The sequence below is a fragment of the Sparus aurata genome, chromosome 5 (assembly GCF_900880675.1).
Source record: "Sparus aurata chromosome 5, fSpaAur1.1, whole genome shotgun sequence".
NCBI classification, from domain to species: domain Eukaryota; kingdom Metazoa; phylum Chordata; class Actinopteri; order Spariformes; family Sparidae; genus Sparus; species Sparus aurata.
This window is the reverse complement of record NC_044191.1, coordinates 13,654,728-13,673,246: the sequence shown is the minus strand read 5'-3', so window position 1 is coordinate 13,673,246 and position 18,519 is coordinate 13,654,728. Positions and strand designations below refer to the sequence as shown.

The 18,519-nt window shown below is 39.0% G+C and overlaps 2 protein-coding genes across 2 annotated transcripts in view; one reads left to right on the top strand and one right to left on the bottom strand.

The window, feature by feature from the left end:
- iqgap2 (IQ motif containing GTPase activating protein 2) overlaps window positions 1-18,519 on the top strand; it is a 35,541-nt gene that overhangs the window by 11,133 nt on the left and 5,889 nt on the right. The window contains exons 4-30 of the mRNA XM_030416243.1: window positions 333-410; window positions 1,900-1,976; window positions 4,131-4,198; window positions 5,248-5,361; window positions 5,464-5,642; window positions 6,434-6,521; window positions 6,711-6,874; window positions 7,101-7,188; window positions 7,457-7,620; window positions 7,779-7,939; window positions 8,152-8,276; window positions 8,401-8,564; window positions 11,928-12,018; window positions 12,826-12,993; window positions 13,114-13,256; window positions 13,388-13,558; window positions 13,878-13,961; window positions 14,152-14,223; window positions 14,323-14,392; window positions 14,550-14,758; window positions 14,936-15,088; window positions 15,238-15,401; window positions 15,637-15,861; window positions 16,417-16,557; window positions 17,344-17,428; window positions 17,559-17,791; window positions 18,475-18,519. The exon at window positions 18,475-18,519 is cut by the window's right edge and continues 88 nt beyond it. Coding sequence (XP_030272103.1) covers window positions 333-410; window positions 1,900-1,976; window positions 4,131-4,198; window positions 5,248-5,361; window positions 5,464-5,642; window positions 6,434-6,521; window positions 6,711-6,874; window positions 7,101-7,188; window positions 7,457-7,620; window positions 7,779-7,939; window positions 8,152-8,276; window positions 8,401-8,564; window positions 11,928-12,018; window positions 12,826-12,993; window positions 13,114-13,256; window positions 13,388-13,558; window positions 13,878-13,961; window positions 14,152-14,223; window positions 14,323-14,392; window positions 14,550-14,758; window positions 14,936-15,088; window positions 15,238-15,401; window positions 15,637-15,861; window positions 16,417-16,557; window positions 17,344-17,428; window positions 17,559-17,791; window positions 18,475-18,519 — 3,524 coding nt within the window. The remainder of the gene's footprint in view (window positions 1-332; window positions 411-1,899; window positions 1,977-4,130; window positions 4,199-5,247; window positions 5,362-5,463; window positions 5,643-6,433; window positions 6,522-6,710; window positions 6,875-7,100; window positions 7,189-7,456; window positions 7,621-7,778; window positions 7,940-8,151; window positions 8,277-8,400; window positions 8,565-11,927; window positions 12,019-12,825; window positions 12,994-13,113; window positions 13,257-13,387; window positions 13,559-13,877; window positions 13,962-14,151; window positions 14,224-14,322; window positions 14,393-14,549; window positions 14,759-14,935; window positions 15,089-15,237; window positions 15,402-15,636; window positions 15,862-16,416; window positions 16,558-17,343; window positions 17,429-17,558; window positions 17,792-18,474) is intronic.
- On the bottom strand, window positions 8,295-11,104 carry f2rl2 (coagulation factor II (thrombin) receptor-like 2). Its single transcript, XM_030416245.1, has 2 exons — window positions 10,642-11,104; window positions 8,295-10,328 (listed from the first exon to the last, which is right to left on the bottom strand). Exons 1-2 carry the CDS (start codon window positions 10,703-10,705, stop codon window positions 9,268-9,270), a joined length of 1,125 nt encoding a protein of 374 aa, XP_030272105.1. The 5' UTR covers window positions 10,706-11,104; the 3' UTR covers window positions 8,295-9,267.

The window sequence follows — 18,519 nt, the reverse complement described above, 5'->3', positions numbered from 1 at the left end:
CTACTGTAACACGCACCTTTTGTGCTGGTCCACTACAAACATTTCTGAGCAAGATTGTTTTTTATTGCACTTGTCCAAAACAACATATTTTAAACAAAAACTAAATGAGACTGTTGGATGCTACAATAAGTTCAGGAGTCAGCATGAAGGTTTTAGGTATCGGACCAGCTCAGCTGTTGCTGTTTTCTTAATGCAGTGTTGATAGAGCTTGTCATAATAACCATCTCGCACAGTTGTTCAGTTCCAGTGGTAGGTTTCTAATAAGTTCTTTGCACTTCTAATAAATTGTCTAATTTATATGTTTTTGCTCCCATTTTGTTTTTAATCTTCAGAGCAAAGGGCTACACTTCAGACACACGGACAACACAGTGCAGTGGCTCAGAGCCATGGAGTCTGTCGGTCTCCCGAAGGTAAGGGGCTTTCTCAAAAAAATCAATAATGCAAACACACACTCTCTGTTTTACAAACATGTGTAGTACTCTATACAGACCTTCACAGTTATCACACCTTGTGAAAAGACAGATTTTGTTATATAAGTAAGTACCTCATTTGCAGATTAGTTAAACAAAGCAACAAGCAAAAATTGCCAAGGAGAGCCCATTCAAGTGATGTTTTCCAATACAAAGTATGGAATTTTTGACTCTGTCAAGTGTTCATTGACTTCGGGTTGTTACATAATTGCTCATATCAGAGGGGAGAACCCATCTTACATCTAAGAGAGTTGAATCCATCTACTCAGTGGAGACGAAGGATCCATGGTCTACAATACAGCAGTTATGTAATGAATCTTTACCCTGTACTTGGGCAGAATCCATCCTATGACAACAGGAAAACTGCGTCAAATTAGACCTTTATTCATGTAATACAAGTAGCTGGAGAAAATAAATGAAAAATGCTTTTGTAATCAATTAACATTGCTTTCAGCGCATAGTGAGTATACTACAGCACTTTGGAGAACCTGGTTTTGCATGAATAAAGATTATGAGATTTTAAACTACAGGTGCAATCCCCTTAAATCTTATTGAAAATGTAAATTGTTTAATCCCTGTGACATAACACAGATGCACACGCATTTCATGTATCCATAAGAATGTAAATATTGACAGATCAGATTGTTATGAGGTGTGTTTCAGAACAGTATTAACCTCATTTAATCTTTTATGAGATGTCACAAAAGACTTCACTGAGGTGTGTCGTGGAAATGAGAATGAGGTAATATTGATAGCCACTTATCTCTCTATATCCTCTGGGATTGCCTTTCATCGTAATTAGATTGGCAATTTTTATGAATAGCCTTTTCAGTAATTGCCACTCTGATGATGTAATCCTATTTGTAACTTTTTCTATTACATCAACCCACTTTTCCTTTGCAAAACAATGAAGCAGAGAGCTTCATTCAGGTGTGACATGATGCAAAATAATTTTAAAGATGGGCCAGTGCAGGCCCAGGGTTATGGGATATCATATGTAAGATGTGACATGTGTAAAAGAATGTTTTCCAAGTTTTAGCCATTAAGTATGGATTTTTAAGTAGACTACAGGTCGCCAAATACAGACCATCAGTGTAATAAAAGGGGAAGGAGCAGCAGCATGAACACCAGTAAAATGTAATGCAGTCCGATGCAATAGTGAAGCAATAAATGCTACCTCTGTGAAGGTTGTAACTCTGTCTTTTAGAAGTTATGCTCGTGACCAGTGTTGATTCAGCTCTGTGGTATTGAAAATTATGTGCTTCACAAAGGTAGTGTTTATTGCACTGCAGTAACCTGAGATTGCATCATATTTTACAGACTATTTTACATATTATTATGTTAAAATTTGAACAAACATTGAGAAGTATATTTAGCTTCAGCAGAATAAAAAGGAGAGTGACTGATATATTATGGCTTCTGTTTTCAGATATTCTATCCTGAAACAACAGATGTGTATGATCGCAAAAACATGCCCAAGGTGGTATACTGCATACATGCACTGAGGTAAGAATACAAGGATTGCATAAACATGATTTTTCACTTTACCTTTATACTTTTCTCACGACTGACGGCAAAACTCACGAGTCTTCTGTTTGCAGAGTGGCAAACTCAGTTGCTTTTTTCCTAGAGGTGCTGTACCTGAATGTCAAATTTAATTTCAATTCCAAGAATGAAATGAAAAACAGTGGACTATACTACGACTGTTTTAGAGGACCTTAAAGCGTGCTGGTGCTGGTATCTGGTACTTGGAATTAAACTGTGAGCTAATAAGCAGATTATAGATAACAAGAGTGCAGCAGTAGTCTGCTCATACTCTTTGTTACTGACAGGCTACTCATTGTCTAATTTAGAGTGACTTCCTTCCACTCGATGGTTAAGGCAGACAGTGTCAAACACTTAGGTTTAACTTTGATATGTAGCAGTTTATTTAGCTATCCACATAGCAGTGTTTTCAAGTTCAACCCATATGTAAGATGACAAATGCATGACACTGCTTAAACTAACATTTATTACTGCTCAGTGTCATTCAGACATGGCTTCTTTTTGTTTCTAGTTTAGACTCTAATTAATTTGTCTGGATAGGGTTTAGTCCTTAGTAAATGATATGATACAATGTGATGTTGATATGAAACAGGAACTGGAATGTACTTTTCCTACATAGGTAAGACAGAGAATGTACTTCTTGTCAAACAGACCTTTTATGATTTATCCTAAATAGGTCAAGGCTATGTTATACAGCACAGTGCACTTAGCTCTGTCAACCATCACTGCAATGTAGCAAGTACACAAAGTTTTAGTTTTCAGTGACTTGGAACAGTTTTCTCAAATTATCTTTCCTTAGTTTGCTTTAAACACTTTTGATGAACTTGATCAATTTATGGACACTGCTTATACAGTATAAACCTCTATACAGCATGTAAGCAGTGGCTTTTTGGGAGTGCTCAACTTGACTCATTGTCTCACCACAAAGGGTAAATTCTCTGTCATGGTTTCAGTTTTGTGAAACTGTTGTAATAATTAAAAAGAATAGTTGGTATTGTTGTGAAATGTGAAATGATAAGCTTGAATTGCAACTTCAGGTCGTCATCTTTTTGGCTCAGATTACTTGGAATTAACTGAAGTGCCAATTTTATCTATCTGACCCGTTCAGTCAGCCACATGCAGATTTAGGGGGTGGTTATGTCAGCTGCTAGGATTGTTTTCTCTGTTGTAGTGTTACGGTCAGTCCCTGAGAGAATTGGTTTCCTTCCCCCCTATGCACACACGTGCTCTTCCTTCCTTCAAGTCCAGCTTAAGTCCCACAAGGACCCAGTGAATACTCTGCTTCCCTGGGTACAAACAAATGCAGACATGGAGGCTGAGCAGCAGATGATCCTCCAAATTTAGTGTGGTGGAAAATTGAACAGGAACACCATGTAAAAGTAAAAGACTAGCTTACAAGTAAATTCTGAAATTGTAATTGCAAGTGGGGCCTAATTTGTTGTCTAAAAGGAAGAGAAAAACAAGGAAAATCTAGTCTCGATCCACAGTCTACAGGGAGCTAGTTGCTCCAAGCTAGTCAGCAGTTTGTCTGTCATGCTTGTAATCAGCCACCTTCATTAACCCAAGTCAGCTGTTATTGTGTTTGTATTTCAACTGAGTTAGCTACCTGCATGTTAGAACTGACTTTGTATAAGCAGAGTTTAGATATTCGTCCAAATCCCCCAGCGTCCCAAGGACAGAGGGCATTTCATGTGTACACACACACACTGTGACCAAAGGCCAGAATAACCAGTTTCTACAGCTGCTCCATTCCAAGCTGTGCTGATGCCAGGCCTGCCTCGAATATATATAATTCATTATCACTTATCAGGTACCTGCGGGAAGATGAAAGTTTTATGAAGTTTCCAGCTGCCTGCCTGCTGAGTCCAATGCTCAGTTGTGGACTGGGCTGTCTGAGATGGTGCAAATTGTAATGTGAGCAAACACTACCCCCCTGTGGTGCAAGTGTGACATGGGTGGGAATTAAAAGCCATCAGAGGGAATCGCAATCATAAGGAGAAATTGTCCAACACTAGAGTTCCAGGTTCATGACAACAGTTATTCATCAGAACGTTTTTCTAGCTTCTCTGTGATTCATTTACAGGTAAATCTCACATAAAATATGGTTTATTTCAGCCTTTACCTGTACAAACTGGGTATTGCACCGCAGATCCAGGACCTGTTGGGGAAAGTGGCATTTACAGGTAATACAACTTCCCCTTATACAAAAGTTCAGCACAAAAGTTATATACGATATGTTTGTACATGCACCTCTTTAAACAAAAGGAGAAACAGGAAAGTTAGTTTTAACTGCTTTTAAAGGTTTGAAACACCTACTTGTCCATGTGTTCATTTAATGAGAATTGTTTTTATGTTGGAGGTAATTTTATTTACGAGTGTTGTTGGGATTTAGTTGAAAAACATGACAGAATGTTAACATGTGCTGGAACGCATGTAAAGTTTTTTGAGGATATTTTGAAACATCTAGTCTGTAATGTAGATGTTTGAATAATCCAACATTTCAATCCATTACAGTATCCCCTGCAGCGATTCAAACAATACTGAATAGGACACACAATCTACCGAGCCTCAAAGCTTTTGACATTGAATTTACAATGGATGCCCCAGGGCTCACACGTAGTGGGTTCATCACATTTGAGCATTTTTATATATCTTTTTTCCTATATGTAACTAACTTTAATCAATTTTAATTTTGGTCTAGAAAAGAAATACCATGGTCTGTCAGTTCACTGTCCTGCTTAAAGGTTCACTGTGGATTATCAGACTTCTAGTAAGTCTATGGAGCTCTTAATCCTTAACCGTTCCAAATAGATGCACATGCGTGTGACAAAAATACACAATCATAGCAATGTTGTCACTATTAAACATGATCAAAAGGTGTTAATAACACACCAAGAAATGCCTGTGTGCCAGGACAGACAAGATTGAAGACTGCAACCAAAGTAAACATAAAATGCATTCAACACATTTGTTAGAATCATAAACGTGTTTTGTTAAGTAACTGAATGTAAACATAACTTTGTGTACAAGAAAACCCCTCTATGCCCCTTTTTTTAAAAACACATTTTCAGAAACGGTCTTGATGTTCTGAAAACAGTAACTACACCATTTTATATTAATCACCACAACAATCAATTGTCCTGAAAACATTTCATGAGGTATGTTTTAGCATTAATGATGCTTAACTTTGTAACACCACAATTTTGTCTGTAATCGGTTATCTGTTTTCCAGAGGAGGAGATCAGTAATATGAGGAGTGAGCTAGAGAAGTATGGCATCCAGATGCCAGCTTTCAGTAAGATTGGAGGAATCCTGGCCAATGAGCTTTCAGTGGATGAAGCTGCCTGTAAGTCCTCTGACATTTTTACTAATTCTGTATTGATGTGATTGACTGAGGAGACTTCAAATGATTTTAGCCAACACTAGTATTTTTGCATATGCTCTTCAGTGCATGCTGCTGTGATTGCCATCAATGATGCGGTTGACAGAGGTCAGGCATCTGTGACTATGGGAGCCCTGAATAATCCTAATGCAATGCTGAAGAACATCCATGAAGCTCTGGCCCAGGACTACCAGGACACACTGAGCCAGGAGAAGGCTCGTAAGCAGAATCAGTCCTCAGGAAGGGTGAGAAGCCTAACAAACACTTCAGTGACCTCTTATGTTCCAATGTCCAATGTTTTATTTGTATAATAATGTTTATTACAAAGTCACACAGAAGCTAATCCAAGCCCTCTATACAGGGAAAAGTGGTAATGAAACGTTTTTTTTCAGTTTCTCTCTTGATTGCTTGTTCTCCTCTCAACTACTCACCAGACATTATTTTCTTAGACTAGTCAGATATTCGGTTACTTAAATGCCTTTTCAACTACACTAACATTAAATGAAGTTACACTCACCAATAAACAACACATCTCCACTAAAACTACTTAGAGCAACATAACGTGTTTTTTTTAACCTAATTTAGAAGCAGTGTTGCAAAGCCAAAAGTCAATAAATCCAAATTTGAGTATTGCAAAAAAATATATAATACAATGACTGTTGTTCTGAATCAGTGTTTTTGACTGCAGTGAGTTGTACAGACAATTCTAATGAACTGAAGAGATATTCACTGAGGTCTGAAAGGGGGTTGCCTGCACTGACTAACTCCACAGGCCCTGCCAGCACATTCCACCGGCTGCAGTGTCAGCTGTACTTCACCAAACAAAACCCTCTGCAAAATCCGGCATCTTGCCTCCCATTTTTTTTTTTACAAATGCTATACAAACAGGAGCCTCCCATCTCCACTTAAAAGATGAAATGTGATATGTATAATCTACCAATCAGTATGAAAAGCAAAAAAAAAATGTGATCAGACACAAATTAAGTATGCTATATGAAATTGATCAAATTTATATTTTCTTTGTCACTCTCATTAGCGCTCTTCAGTTGCTACTGAAGAAAGGGATGTTTATGAGGAGCTGCTGACTCAGCAGGAGATCCAGGGCTGCCTAGACATTGTGAACAGTAAGGATTGTTCCTGTTAAGTGCTGTGAACATTTTCCATTTTGTATGTCAAAAAATCCTACAGTGTGGTTCTGATTGGTCAGGAGTGATTGTGTAGTTAAGTGGAAAATGGAAATTTGTACTAGTTAGTGGAAAAGTTCTGTTCATTATCTCTCAATAACATCTGTCTTGGTTTTATCTTGTATCCAGTCCAGTCAGCAGTAAGGCAGGTGAATCAAGCAGTGTTGAACCAGGATGAGGCTGCTCTGTTGGCTGCACTCAGGCTTGAAGCTCTGTCCCTGCTGGGTCTTCAGGATTCAAACTGTCGCTGGTACCTGGAACATTTTACCACCTACTGCCAACATAAATCCAAGGTACACTGAATAAGAATGACTTTGCTTTCACTTCTCAGGCAGTCAGTACATTGTTTTATAAAGTAAAAGCCTTCAGAGAATAAAAATACGTGAGCCTTTATAACTTCAGGTGGAATTAACACTGCTTGGCACTTTGCCCTCCATGGAGCATAAAAACATGCTAAACAGTAATTGGGATGGGATCTTGGTGTTATCTCTCTTGTGTACATTTATGTTTGCACTACAGGATGGAGGAAGGGCAGTGATGGTGGACAAAGCGGAGATTCAGAGAGTTGTCAGCTCTTGTAATGACTTTGCTGAGGCAGAGAAACGAAGTAAGCACGTTTTGTTACATATCATAGATGTTTATTAACAGTTAGTAGTACTGCTAAGTTGAAAGTCACGTTTGTACCCATTAGCAAGTAGACACATGTAGTGTCTGAAGACTATTTCTGCATTATGAATAATAATGGGTTTTCCAAAACCATTCCAGCATGTACAATTAGTTTACTGTGGTGGCTTTATTTATTTATATGGCAGAGAAGAAATTAATTTTTGATACTTAGGACTAATAACCAATTCTGATTTCATTTTCTTGATCAGAACTTGAGGCAGTTGCAGCGATCAATAAAGCAATTCGTCTTGGCAACGCGATGGAGACGGTGGAAGAGCTGATGAACCCTGAGGCACAACTGCCAATTGTCTACCAAACTGCTGCCAACCTCTATCAGACTGAGCTTTTCAGTTTGCAGCTTCAAGGGGGGCGGGTGAGACACCATGTTTGCAATATTGACTTTTAAACATGTGGACCTACATACTTGTACAAATATGTTAGCATGTACAGGAGAGGTCAGTGCTAGATGTACAGTATACTATAGTCAAATGTCAATACATGCCTCTGATTCAGAACTTTTATGTTTATTAGTCTGGCTTGAGCCACGAGGAGCTGAGTGTAGCTGTGGAGATGCTGTCAGCTGTAGCAGTGCTGAACGAGGTGCTGGACACCAAAGACCCTCAGGCTGTGATCGAGCAACTGACAGACTCTCCTCTTGGCTTCACCAACATGGACCAAGACAACCTCAACAGGTAAGAAATTATTATGGTACAGTATGATTTTTAGGAGAAGAAGGACAAGAAGATTTGATTACAAAGTTTTAAGTTATAGTAATAATGTCTTTTGGTTTGATGTCACTGTAAGTCTCTCCCCCTTGTAACTTTGTTTACATTGCAGTGATCTGATTAGTATGTGTCGTAATGTGTTGCATAACTTTGTTCTTCTACATGGCCATCTCCCTCAGGTATGCTGATACTCTTATTAAACAGCGAGAAGAGGCTCTTGCCAAAGGCCAAGAGTTTCTCACCTGGAACGATGTTCAAAAATGCATTGACACAGTCAACATTCAGGTTCACGAGGAGCATGAACGTAAGAAAGTTAAAACAGTTTCAAACCTTAGACAAATGTTTTATTTTAGGTCAATGTCAATGAGACTTTTTGAAAAACACATTAAGTGATCAAGTAACAAATGGTTCTTCTCGTCTACCTCCAGGAATAATAGCTATAGCTGAGATCAATGAGGCCCTTAACTCAGGTGACCACCAGCAGACGCTTGCAGCCCTGCTTCTCCCTACTGCCAAGTTGACAGGGGTGAACCCAGCCACAGCCAAACACTACCATGACATCCTACAACATACCAAGGAACTCCTCTGCCAGGTATTGTGACTTTAAATTGGGTTCTCACAGAAGTGTGTATGTTTTTGTCTTTGTACAAAGTTTGGTCATATTACCTTATTAATTGTGTTTTGTTATAGGCCATTCTCATGGCTACACCCCTTTTAACAATTGGCACCACACAAACAAACCTTCACACACACACTTGATCTCCATGCCAAATTTCAGGTTCCTGTGGGGAAACCGTGGTCGTCAAAGGGTGAAGAAATGTTTGTAGACTAACTGACCAACCGAGCAATCAAGAGCTGTTGGTTGAAGCCAAAAATTTGCATTCCAGTTATTAGTTTAATTGGACTAGCACAACAGCCTCCCATCTCTGAAATAGAACTTGATATAAAAACTATAAATCATTTGTGTTAGTTTACTTTGTAAGAAGATTATAGTTGTGAACACACTTAGATTCTGTGTCATCAAGCCAACAGTTTTCCAGTCTTCCTTTGGAAACAGATTTTACTGGGCTGACAATATAGGCTTGTATAGTCTGCAGTATAAATGTTCCTTTCCTGATTCTGATTCTTCACAGAGGCTGGTATTGTTTTGGACCTAACAGAGTTTGCATTATTGCACTGTTAAATTTACAGCATCCAATTTGAACGTCTTTCACCTCTTTGTTTCTGGGCTTCCCTGCTGTTTCACAACAATAGTCGAGCACAGAGATGTTTTTTGTGCAAACACACATTGAATCTCACATCATAACTGCTTGCCTCTGAGGTGTCCCATGGAGGGAGATGAATTGTATTTCTGAGGCTGCCGTCTTGGAAATTAACATACACAGGAAGGGATCCAGACAACTGTGGAAACAGCAGAGACACACTGCGACTCTGTAGTATCCATACAGTCTGTCGTCCCCATAAGAAAACAGGCGGATATAGTGGGTGAGGTGCAGGATGCCGCTTGGCAAGAAACATACCACAAAGATGATGAAAACCACAGTGCTGACCCTGATAAATGGTCTCCAGTCACAACGTGATTGACTTAGGTGGTAAACTACTGCTACATGGGCATAAAGACAAACCAAGAAGGGAACTATGAAGCCTAGACAAACCAGCATCAGCCTGTATGGCACCAGTGGGGAATGGGATTTATCTTCTAGGGGAAGAACATCATGGCAGGTGGTGATTCCCAGCTTGGGGACATGGTAGCTCTGCCTAACCAGGAGCTCAGGCACAATAGCAGTTGCAAAAAGAAACCAAACAACCAAGCATGTCCACACCGCCAGTCTAGTCTTAGCCAGCTGTCTATACAAAAATGGTTTGACCACAGCCAGGTAGCGATTCAGACTGATGCATGCTATAGTTTGTGCTGAACAGTAAACATTGCCATAAAACAAGGCTGTGATAAACCGGCAGGAGATTTCGCCAAATGTCCAGTCATTTCCGTTGAAGTGGTAGTGAACACGCAGTGCCAGGGAGATCAGGAGTAGCAGGTTGGACATGGCCAGGTTCAGGTAAAGAATTATTGTGGTGAAGGACTTTGCTCTGAGTCTGAGGAAGGCCAGGATGTAGGCGTTGGAGGGGATACCCACCAGCATAGCCAGAATGTATGATGAAGGTATGACCCTGGTGCTGAGGACCCCTGTGGTATAGGCCGTCACTGCGTCCTCAGAGCTCAAATTCAGCCAAGGGGTTGTGCTGGGATAGAGCTGGGCCGGCAGCCTGTTTGTGTGATTAAGTTTGTTTGTCCTCCCCTTGAAGGTTTTCGGTACCACACCAAGTGAACTGTTGCTTTTAATCCTGGTTTTGTTTCCTATAAATGAGTAAAAGATAACATTTAAACTACATTAAAACACTTTTTGTTGTCTAGTGTTACTTGAAAACTTTCTAGTTATATATTTTACTTTTGCAAAGGCAGCAGACATTTCTATTATGAAATTATTGCTTATAAAATGTATTTAATGCAATATTTGTAATTTAAGGATTTTGCATTGCATTTACAGCTGTTTTAGAATTGATAATGCACCACTTAAACCTGTTTTTGTAACTTTGGGATGAAAGCCCTTTAGAAGTCACAAAAAGGACTTAATATTTTAAAAATAAAACATGATAAAAAATAAACTTACCATCATGCTGAATGGTCTGCACTGCCATCAAACTAATAAGTAGTCCGGGCACAAGGTAGGCCATGTCACTCTCCAGTCTATATTGAAGAGTTTTTAAACGTTTCTTTGGTCTTCACCACTCTCTGTGTTGCTTCGTTTCAATAAATGTCGGAGTTCTCCACCGGTGAAATTTGCTGTATTGCATCTCTGCGGTTTAACAGTAGAACTGATAGCGGTGTGCACTCAAGCTCAGCTTTCCACTAGTGTATGTGGGGCGCTTGTGTGTTTGTCCGGTGCAGTGAGCATGTTTCCTGTCCAAGCTTGAAAGCTGAATTCCCTTCTGCCTGCGTCATTAACTGTCCACTGACTCACTGGGGTGGGAGGGAGGACACTGCTTAATGGTTTATCAACAGTTGTGATCCACAAACAAGGAACACTGATTACTGTTAGAAGAACTGGTCGATAATTTATTGTGGTTTTAGTCCCTACTGGCCGTAGTGTTTGCCAGCCTGGTTAGGGGACTGAGGAGTCAATATTGTGACAGATGTTTTGGATATTATTGTTAGCCTCTGCGTCTGGATGAAAATGTATGCTGTTTACTAAACACTGTTACTTTATTCAGCTGTTAGGTCATGGATGGACAGTGTTTTTTTTTTTAAGATGTTGCCCATTCATTTCATTAAAAGCTGAGAATATTAGTCATTATTGTTGGTTTGTACTATAAACTAAACTCTGAAATGATGCCATACACACAAGAAAAAAACTGCTGCACTCTCATTAATAATGAGTTGGCTTGAAAATCATTCGCCAGATGCAGATATAAACAAAGGCTGCTTTTAGTCTGTTTTTTATGGCGACTTCCTTCCTTTATTGCTCTGAGGTCAGGGATATACCCAAGTTCCCACCGGACTTCTCTAAAAGAAACAAACAACAAATACAAAAGCTGAATAAATATGCTTTGTGGTTGTTGTGATGTTGTATTCTCAGGGTCTGGTTTTTGGTACAAAGTTGACGTGAGACAATGTTTGAAGGGTAACTATTGTGAATCATTACTCTGACTTTTTTTTCATTTTCCTTAGATATTATCTTTGAACACTGTTTGTAATTAGTGTCACTGAATGAATAACATCAGGAAATTCTAACCTTGTACGTGAAGTTTCTTGGCTAAAATTGCATCAAAAGATTTGAAATGTGATAACAATTCAGTATTTTGCAACTATGCATGAACAATTCCTTGTGTGCCTGAGGTGTAGTTAGGTGTCTTCATTCTGTAAATTATAATGGGACCTGCTTCCATCTGCTTGTAGAGCTCTGGGGATGAGTCGGCAGTACTGTGGCTGGACCAAATCCAAGAGGCCATACACACAGCCAACCAGGATGAAGAGGAGGCTCTCACATGTATGTGCCCAGAGTTTAAATTCACTTATCCATAGTTGAACCACTTGGACAATACATAATACATCTCCAGTAATTTTTTCTCACTCGACGAGAACATCAAGTACTAGCCTCTGATTGTCCACTGGATGTGTATTATTTTCAGACCAACATACACCTCCACATGGAGGCTCATTATTGTTCTAAATTCATAACCATAGCTAGACACAAAGTTGTCATTTATAGAGTAAAATGACCCAAAGTATGACTTAACAAAACTTGTTTCAATCACATATAGACAGAGATGTATTGCCATAAATCAAGATATGTGGGAAACATACAGTATTTCTTTCTTTTCCTGTTGATATTTTTTTCTCAGAACTGCTATTATGCTACCTGGCAGTTCAGCTTATTGCTAATTTATGGATGTTTGAAGAAGAAATGATGACTCAATTGAACTTTGTTGTGGCTCAGAGACTGTGCACTGTACACTGTGCAAATACACATTGTTTCATAATAATTATTTTATTGAACTGTAACACTGGAAGCTTTTCATGAAATAAGCGATAAATACAATAAATGCTTTGATTCTTGATTTGTTAAAAAAACTAGTTGCCCTTCATAAGGGTATATGTTATTGTAATTAAGGTGGGCTGTTTCTTGATATTGCTAATATTGTGGGCACAGTATTCTGAATTTCCCCTTTTAATCGGGATTGCTTTTTGTGGATTAACCCTGACTCACCTGCTAGTTTCTACTTTATGAGTACTGTGTTGTTTTCATTTTTGACTCTGCAACTGCTTCTTAAGTACAACCCTGTGTGTTTAATAGTGGCTGGAGCAGTAGCTGATATTAACAGGATTGTGGCCGAGGAGGACTCTAAGAATACACTGCAGGCGTTGCAAGTTCCAAGTGCTGGACTGAGAGCAGTGCTCTCTGAATGTGCCGACACATACCAGGCTGAACTGGGGCAGAGACAAAAAGACAGTGCCACTAAAGGTAGCTTAAATAACTGCACAAGTACACAAAAAACAAGCTCAGTTGTTCAGACTGATTTTTAGTTTGGTATTCCATACAACGTTTACTATGTCTAAAGCAATACCTTTTGCTTTCCTCCAGGCAGCACTGATAGTGTGTGGGTAAAACATTGCGTCAAGGACAGATATGATTATTACTATAACCTGGAGACTGGACAGGGCACCTGGGAGGAGCCTGAAGGTTTTGAACACAATGGTGCCCATCTTAGTAAAGAGGAAATCCAGGTACCCCCTGCTTTATTAGATGTGTAATGTTGTCTTAACGTACTTGCATCTTAATGATGGTATTGATTTATTTCTTGATTTATTGATAATCATTTTAAAATTCATTTGAAAACTTCCCTTTTTTTCCTTAGGATGTTGTCAGCTGTGTGACAGCAGAATATAACAGGGAACAGTTGTGGTTGGCCAATGAATCTTTGGTGACCCAGCTGCAGGCAAGGATAAGAGGTTACCTGGTCAGGAAAAAGCATGCTCAGAGAATGGAGTATCTCCACCAACAAGAACCCCATGTTGTCAAACTGCAGGTATTGTATTTCTCCTCTGTGATTAGTGATTAATGTTGTGACTAATGTTAGTGATTAATCGACTTTAGTGATCCCTGATGATCTGATGATTCAAACTCTAGTTTACAAACAGGATACTGAATTTGTATTTTGATGTTTATATTATTCTTTAATGAAAACAAGAACAAACACAACAATATGTAATTTAGAGCTATGACAATATCTATCTATCTTTCCATCTATATATCCATCTATCCATCCTGTGGTATTACTGATGTAAACCACAAAACTTGTAGCATTTACATCTACATTTCTCATCATGTCTTTTCCTTTTTTGCAGGCTAGCTGGAAGGGTTTCAAACAGAGGAAAATGTACAAAGACAGGATGAATTTGCTGCAGAAAAATGTTGTTTCTGTTGTCAAGGTGATAATTTTGTTTGCCCTTTTATAAAAACAAAACATATTCAGGGACTAGACTACTGGAAAGCTTTGCACCCCTAACTTATACATTTAGGCTTAATCACCAGTCTCTAGAAATCCTCATCCACAGACTAAATATACCTACAGTAACATTAAAAACACAGCTACTGTAAATATAACACTTGTGATTCCAGATTCAGTCTTTGGTGAAAATGTGGAAAGCCAAACGTAAATACAATCAGAGGTTGCAGTTCTTCAAAGATCATGTGAGTAAAACCTAAATCCATCAACATCACCAAGCAGCATCCTTTGAATCTGCGTTGTTTGTTCCATGTTGGGTAACACTTATTGTTATGTGTGTTTAGGAAAGAGAAATTGTGAAAATCCAGGCTTTTTTGAAGGCCAACAAAGCTAGAGATGACTACAGAACCCTAAGTGAGTCCAAAGGGCAATGACACTAGATTATGTTTGGGAGTTTGATTATTGTCATATTGTAACATTAGTTAAATTATTGTTTTTCCCGGTTTTAAAGGCTGTATCATCATTAATAATATGAGCTGAACATGCTTTTGCTGATTGTACCATATTTTAGCTGGGGCCAAGGATCCTCCTCTGTCAGTGGTGCGAAAGTTCGTCCACTTACTGGAGCAGAGTGCCCTGGACCTTCAGGAAGAGCAGGAAGTGACTCGGCTTAGGGAGGAAGTGGTCACCAATATCCGCTCCAATCAGCAGATGGAGAAAGATTTGAACCTGATGGATATAAAGATTGGACTGCTGGTGAAGAACAGGATCACCCTACAGGTTGGCAACCCTTATATTTGTTAAGGAAATGAAAGGCATAGTAGATTTTTCTTTTGGTTGGTGGCACAGGTTTCAGGCAGGCTCCTAACACTAAAGTGTGATTAAATGCCTTTATGGTGTCTTTTTCTTTTTCTAGTTTGGCTGCTTAATTCATTTGGTGTTTGTTTCTTTTTAAAGGATGTTGTGTCCCATAATAAGAAAATGAAGAGCAAGAAAAATAAAGCAAGCAAAGATGACTTGACTGCAGGAGACAGACTGGGTATTAAGGGCCTAAATAAGGGCAAAAGAAGAAGATTGGAGGCGTACCAACATCTCTTCTACCTGCTGCAGGTGATACATAAATATGTCTAACTCTACCTCATCTCAGCCAGCTTAAACTACAACTGACATCATTCTTAACTTTAAAAACTTAAAGTATTAGGAGATATTTAAGTGCAGTTGCAGACACACTTAATGTTACTTCTCTCTTCTCCCTTTAGACCAATCCACCCTACCTGGCCAAGCTGATCTTCCAGATGCCCCAAAACAAGTCCACCAAGTTTATGGATACGGTCATCTTCACCTTGTACAACTACGCCTCCAACCAGAGAGAGGAATACCTGCTGCTTAAACTCTTCAAGACAGCTCTGGAGGAGGAAATAAAGTAAGAACTGCAGCCTCTTTATTAAGATGGGCACCATGATGTGTACCCCCTCTGTACCAACTCCACACTTTATATTGTTGTCTTACTATAATGATTATAATGTATTATGATAATCTAAGTGACTGTTACATTTTAGAATAGTTTGGAATTCTCAAAACACATATACATCAAATTATGTGTTGTTTTGTTGTTTGCCATACAATATCAGCTGTACCGTCTTTTCCATATGTTTCAGTTCTAAGGTGGACCAGATCCAGGACATAGTGACGGGGAACCCGACAGTCATCAAGATGGTGGTGAGCTTCAACAGAGGAGCACGCGGCCACAACACACTCAGGCAGTTGCTGGCTCCTGTGGTCAAAGACATCATTGACGACAAGAATTTAGGCATCAACACCAACCCAGTGGATGTGTACAAAGCCTGGGTCAACCAGTTAGAGACAGCTACTGGAGAGGCCAGGTAGGTGAAAATGGAGACGTTTGACTTTTGTTATGTTGTTTCTATAGGTGGGTCATTTGTATTTAAAACTAAATATTTTCTGTTAAGGGTGTACAAATAGTTTTGCATATTTTATCTCCTTACCTTTGTAGTTGACACACTGCTAGCCTTTCCAAAGTATTGCTAAAAGTACTTTAAAATGTTTTCCAACGTTTCAGGAACTCAGCATTTTCCACTTATTTCTAATCTCATGTTTGAACTTTTGATTTTACACACAAAGATAAACTTTTAAAATGAGCCACTACAGCAACTATTATCATGTTATGACAACATAACTTTTTCTAAGACAAAAAATATATGAATGAACAAGATTGAATGTGTCGGTTGTTGTTTTGTTTTCAATATACAGACATGACTGATGACAGGGATGACTTGCCTTTAATGTACTGTTGAAAATCAGTCTGAGAGTTAATGGTGTATGGTGTGCTATAAGGATTATTTCACACTAAAACCACCATGAAAACAATGAGCTTTGTACATGTATACAATATGCCTACTGTTGTTGTTGTCCCATAGCAAGCTGCCGTATGAAGTGACTCCAGAGCAGGCCATGTCACATGAGGAAGTACGCAGCAGGCTGGAGGCATCAAGTCTGGCGCTTCGTTCTGCTACAGATAAGGTGTTGAACTCCATTGTGTCTTCACTGGAAAATATTCCGTAAGTTTTAGGATCTGTTAAGTGTCAGTGTCTACTTATCTTTTCTGTTCTCTGTGACCATTCTGCTTGTGGTTGATTATTATTGGTTATTCTTTTCACACTTTTAAAACAAAATTAAATCTTTGATATTTGAAACAAGTTGTCCAAAAACTTGATGAAATTCAGTGCAACTGTGTTGCGCATTTTTCTCCTTTGCGTTGAAATATTTATATTTCCCAGTTCATCACTTTCTTTACCTATTTCTCAATTTTTGTTATCTCCAAATTGAGTTTTCTCTCCTCTATTTGTAGTAGTTAATTTAGTGTTTGACAATATAGTGATGGCAGTGTGACTAAAATAGGGCTAGACGGGATATGATCGCATGCTTTAGCATGTTATTTGCCACTCACTGTGGTTGCTAAGGCTTCAGTTTCATGTTGGGACATAGTCATTACTAGACAATCATTGCTTTGGAGAAAGCAGTCATCTGGTCAGTTGCTCAAACACAAAAACAGAGCTTTACTTTGTGCTACATTAGCCACACCCAGTAACCCAGTGCTGTTATTGGGACATAAATACACAACTCCTTTGATTTAAAACAATCATAAAACAACACTCATTTGTTTTTAAATGCTAAAGACTGTATGCACCACTAGAGGGTGCTCAATGTGCATAAAGTATCAGTACTTCCCATTCTGTAAACACCCCCCCCCCCAGCATGAGCTTACGATATCATTTGTCATATATTATGTGAATCCATGTTGTTTTGTGTTTGATGTCCATCATTGATTTTTGTTTTGCATGTAGTTATGGCATGAGATACATAGCAAAAGTTCTGAAGAACAGCCTCCATGAAAAGTTTCCAGATGCCTCAGAGGATGAACTGATGAAGGTATAAGTTCTTGAATGAATAATATGTGTTTGCACTATTCCATTCTGCTCACATAGCTTTCTCTGCATGCTTTATTATTGTAGACAAGCAGGCTTTGATGATGCAACGTCTCTCTTCTTCTCTATGACAGATCGTAGGAAACCTGCTGTACTACCGCTACATGAACCCAGCCATCGTTGCCCCTGATGGCTTCGACATCATCGACATGTCGGCTGGAGGGCAGCTTCACTTAGACCAGCGTCGTAACCTGGGATCTGTGGCAAAGATGCTGCAGCATGCTGCTGCTAATAAGCTGTTTGAGGGCGAGAATGCACATATGACACCAATGAACAAATACATATCTCAGACGTATGAGAAGTTTAGGTAAGAAAGAAGGAATTAATTTTTGAATGGAAAATATGCTGTGCATCTGTTAAAAATGTTCTTCAGTTTGTTTGTTAAAAATGTCTTTAGCACAGGGCATGTTCTGAGTATAGATAAGTCTCGGTGACACCTTAATTACATACAGTATGCTTTTGGATTGTGTTAAAAACAACATAATAAAGGGGAAAACACATGAGGTAAAGCAGTTGGCTGCTGCGCTCTGTTTTTCCTCCCAGTAGCAATTTGTGTGAAACGAAAGTAACCTCTGTAGATAAACATGTTTCGCTTGTAAGGTCAGGTCAAGCTGACATGGTGGAGCAGAGCAGAGTTACTCCTGGTAAAGGAGGAAGCTGTTATAGGCTGTTTCAGCAATTGGGAGACCTGCTCACTAAAATCAGCCAAACTCCAGATGGACCTGTACAACCTCATAAATAGGAAGTGCTGGGGCGGTGTGTGTGCAGTTATCTGTCCTGTTTTGCCAGAGGTTTTGACTCATCATTACTGTAAATTCACACAAAACCGTAGTGCATTATCAGGAAACAAGTTGGTGATGATTAAACCTGATTCAAAAGGTCATGGGCACAATAAAGATAATTCAGCAATTTTGACTACGATGTCATATTGTATGTATTTTGCACTAAAAGGTTAACCTCTACTAACTACTGATATTCTTGCTCTTCCAGGGTATTTTTTCAGGCAGCATGTGATGTCCCTGAACCTGAGGAGAA

Coding starts and splice junctions, on each gene's coding strand:
- f2rl2 (XM_030416245.1), bottom strand. CDS start 10,705: ATGGCCTACCTTGTGCCCGGACTACTTATTAGTTTGATGGCAGTGCAG. Junction 10,329..10,641: donor GCAGACCATTCAGCATGATG/GTAAGTTTATTT, acceptor ACTCATTTATAG/GAAACAAAACCAGGATTAAA.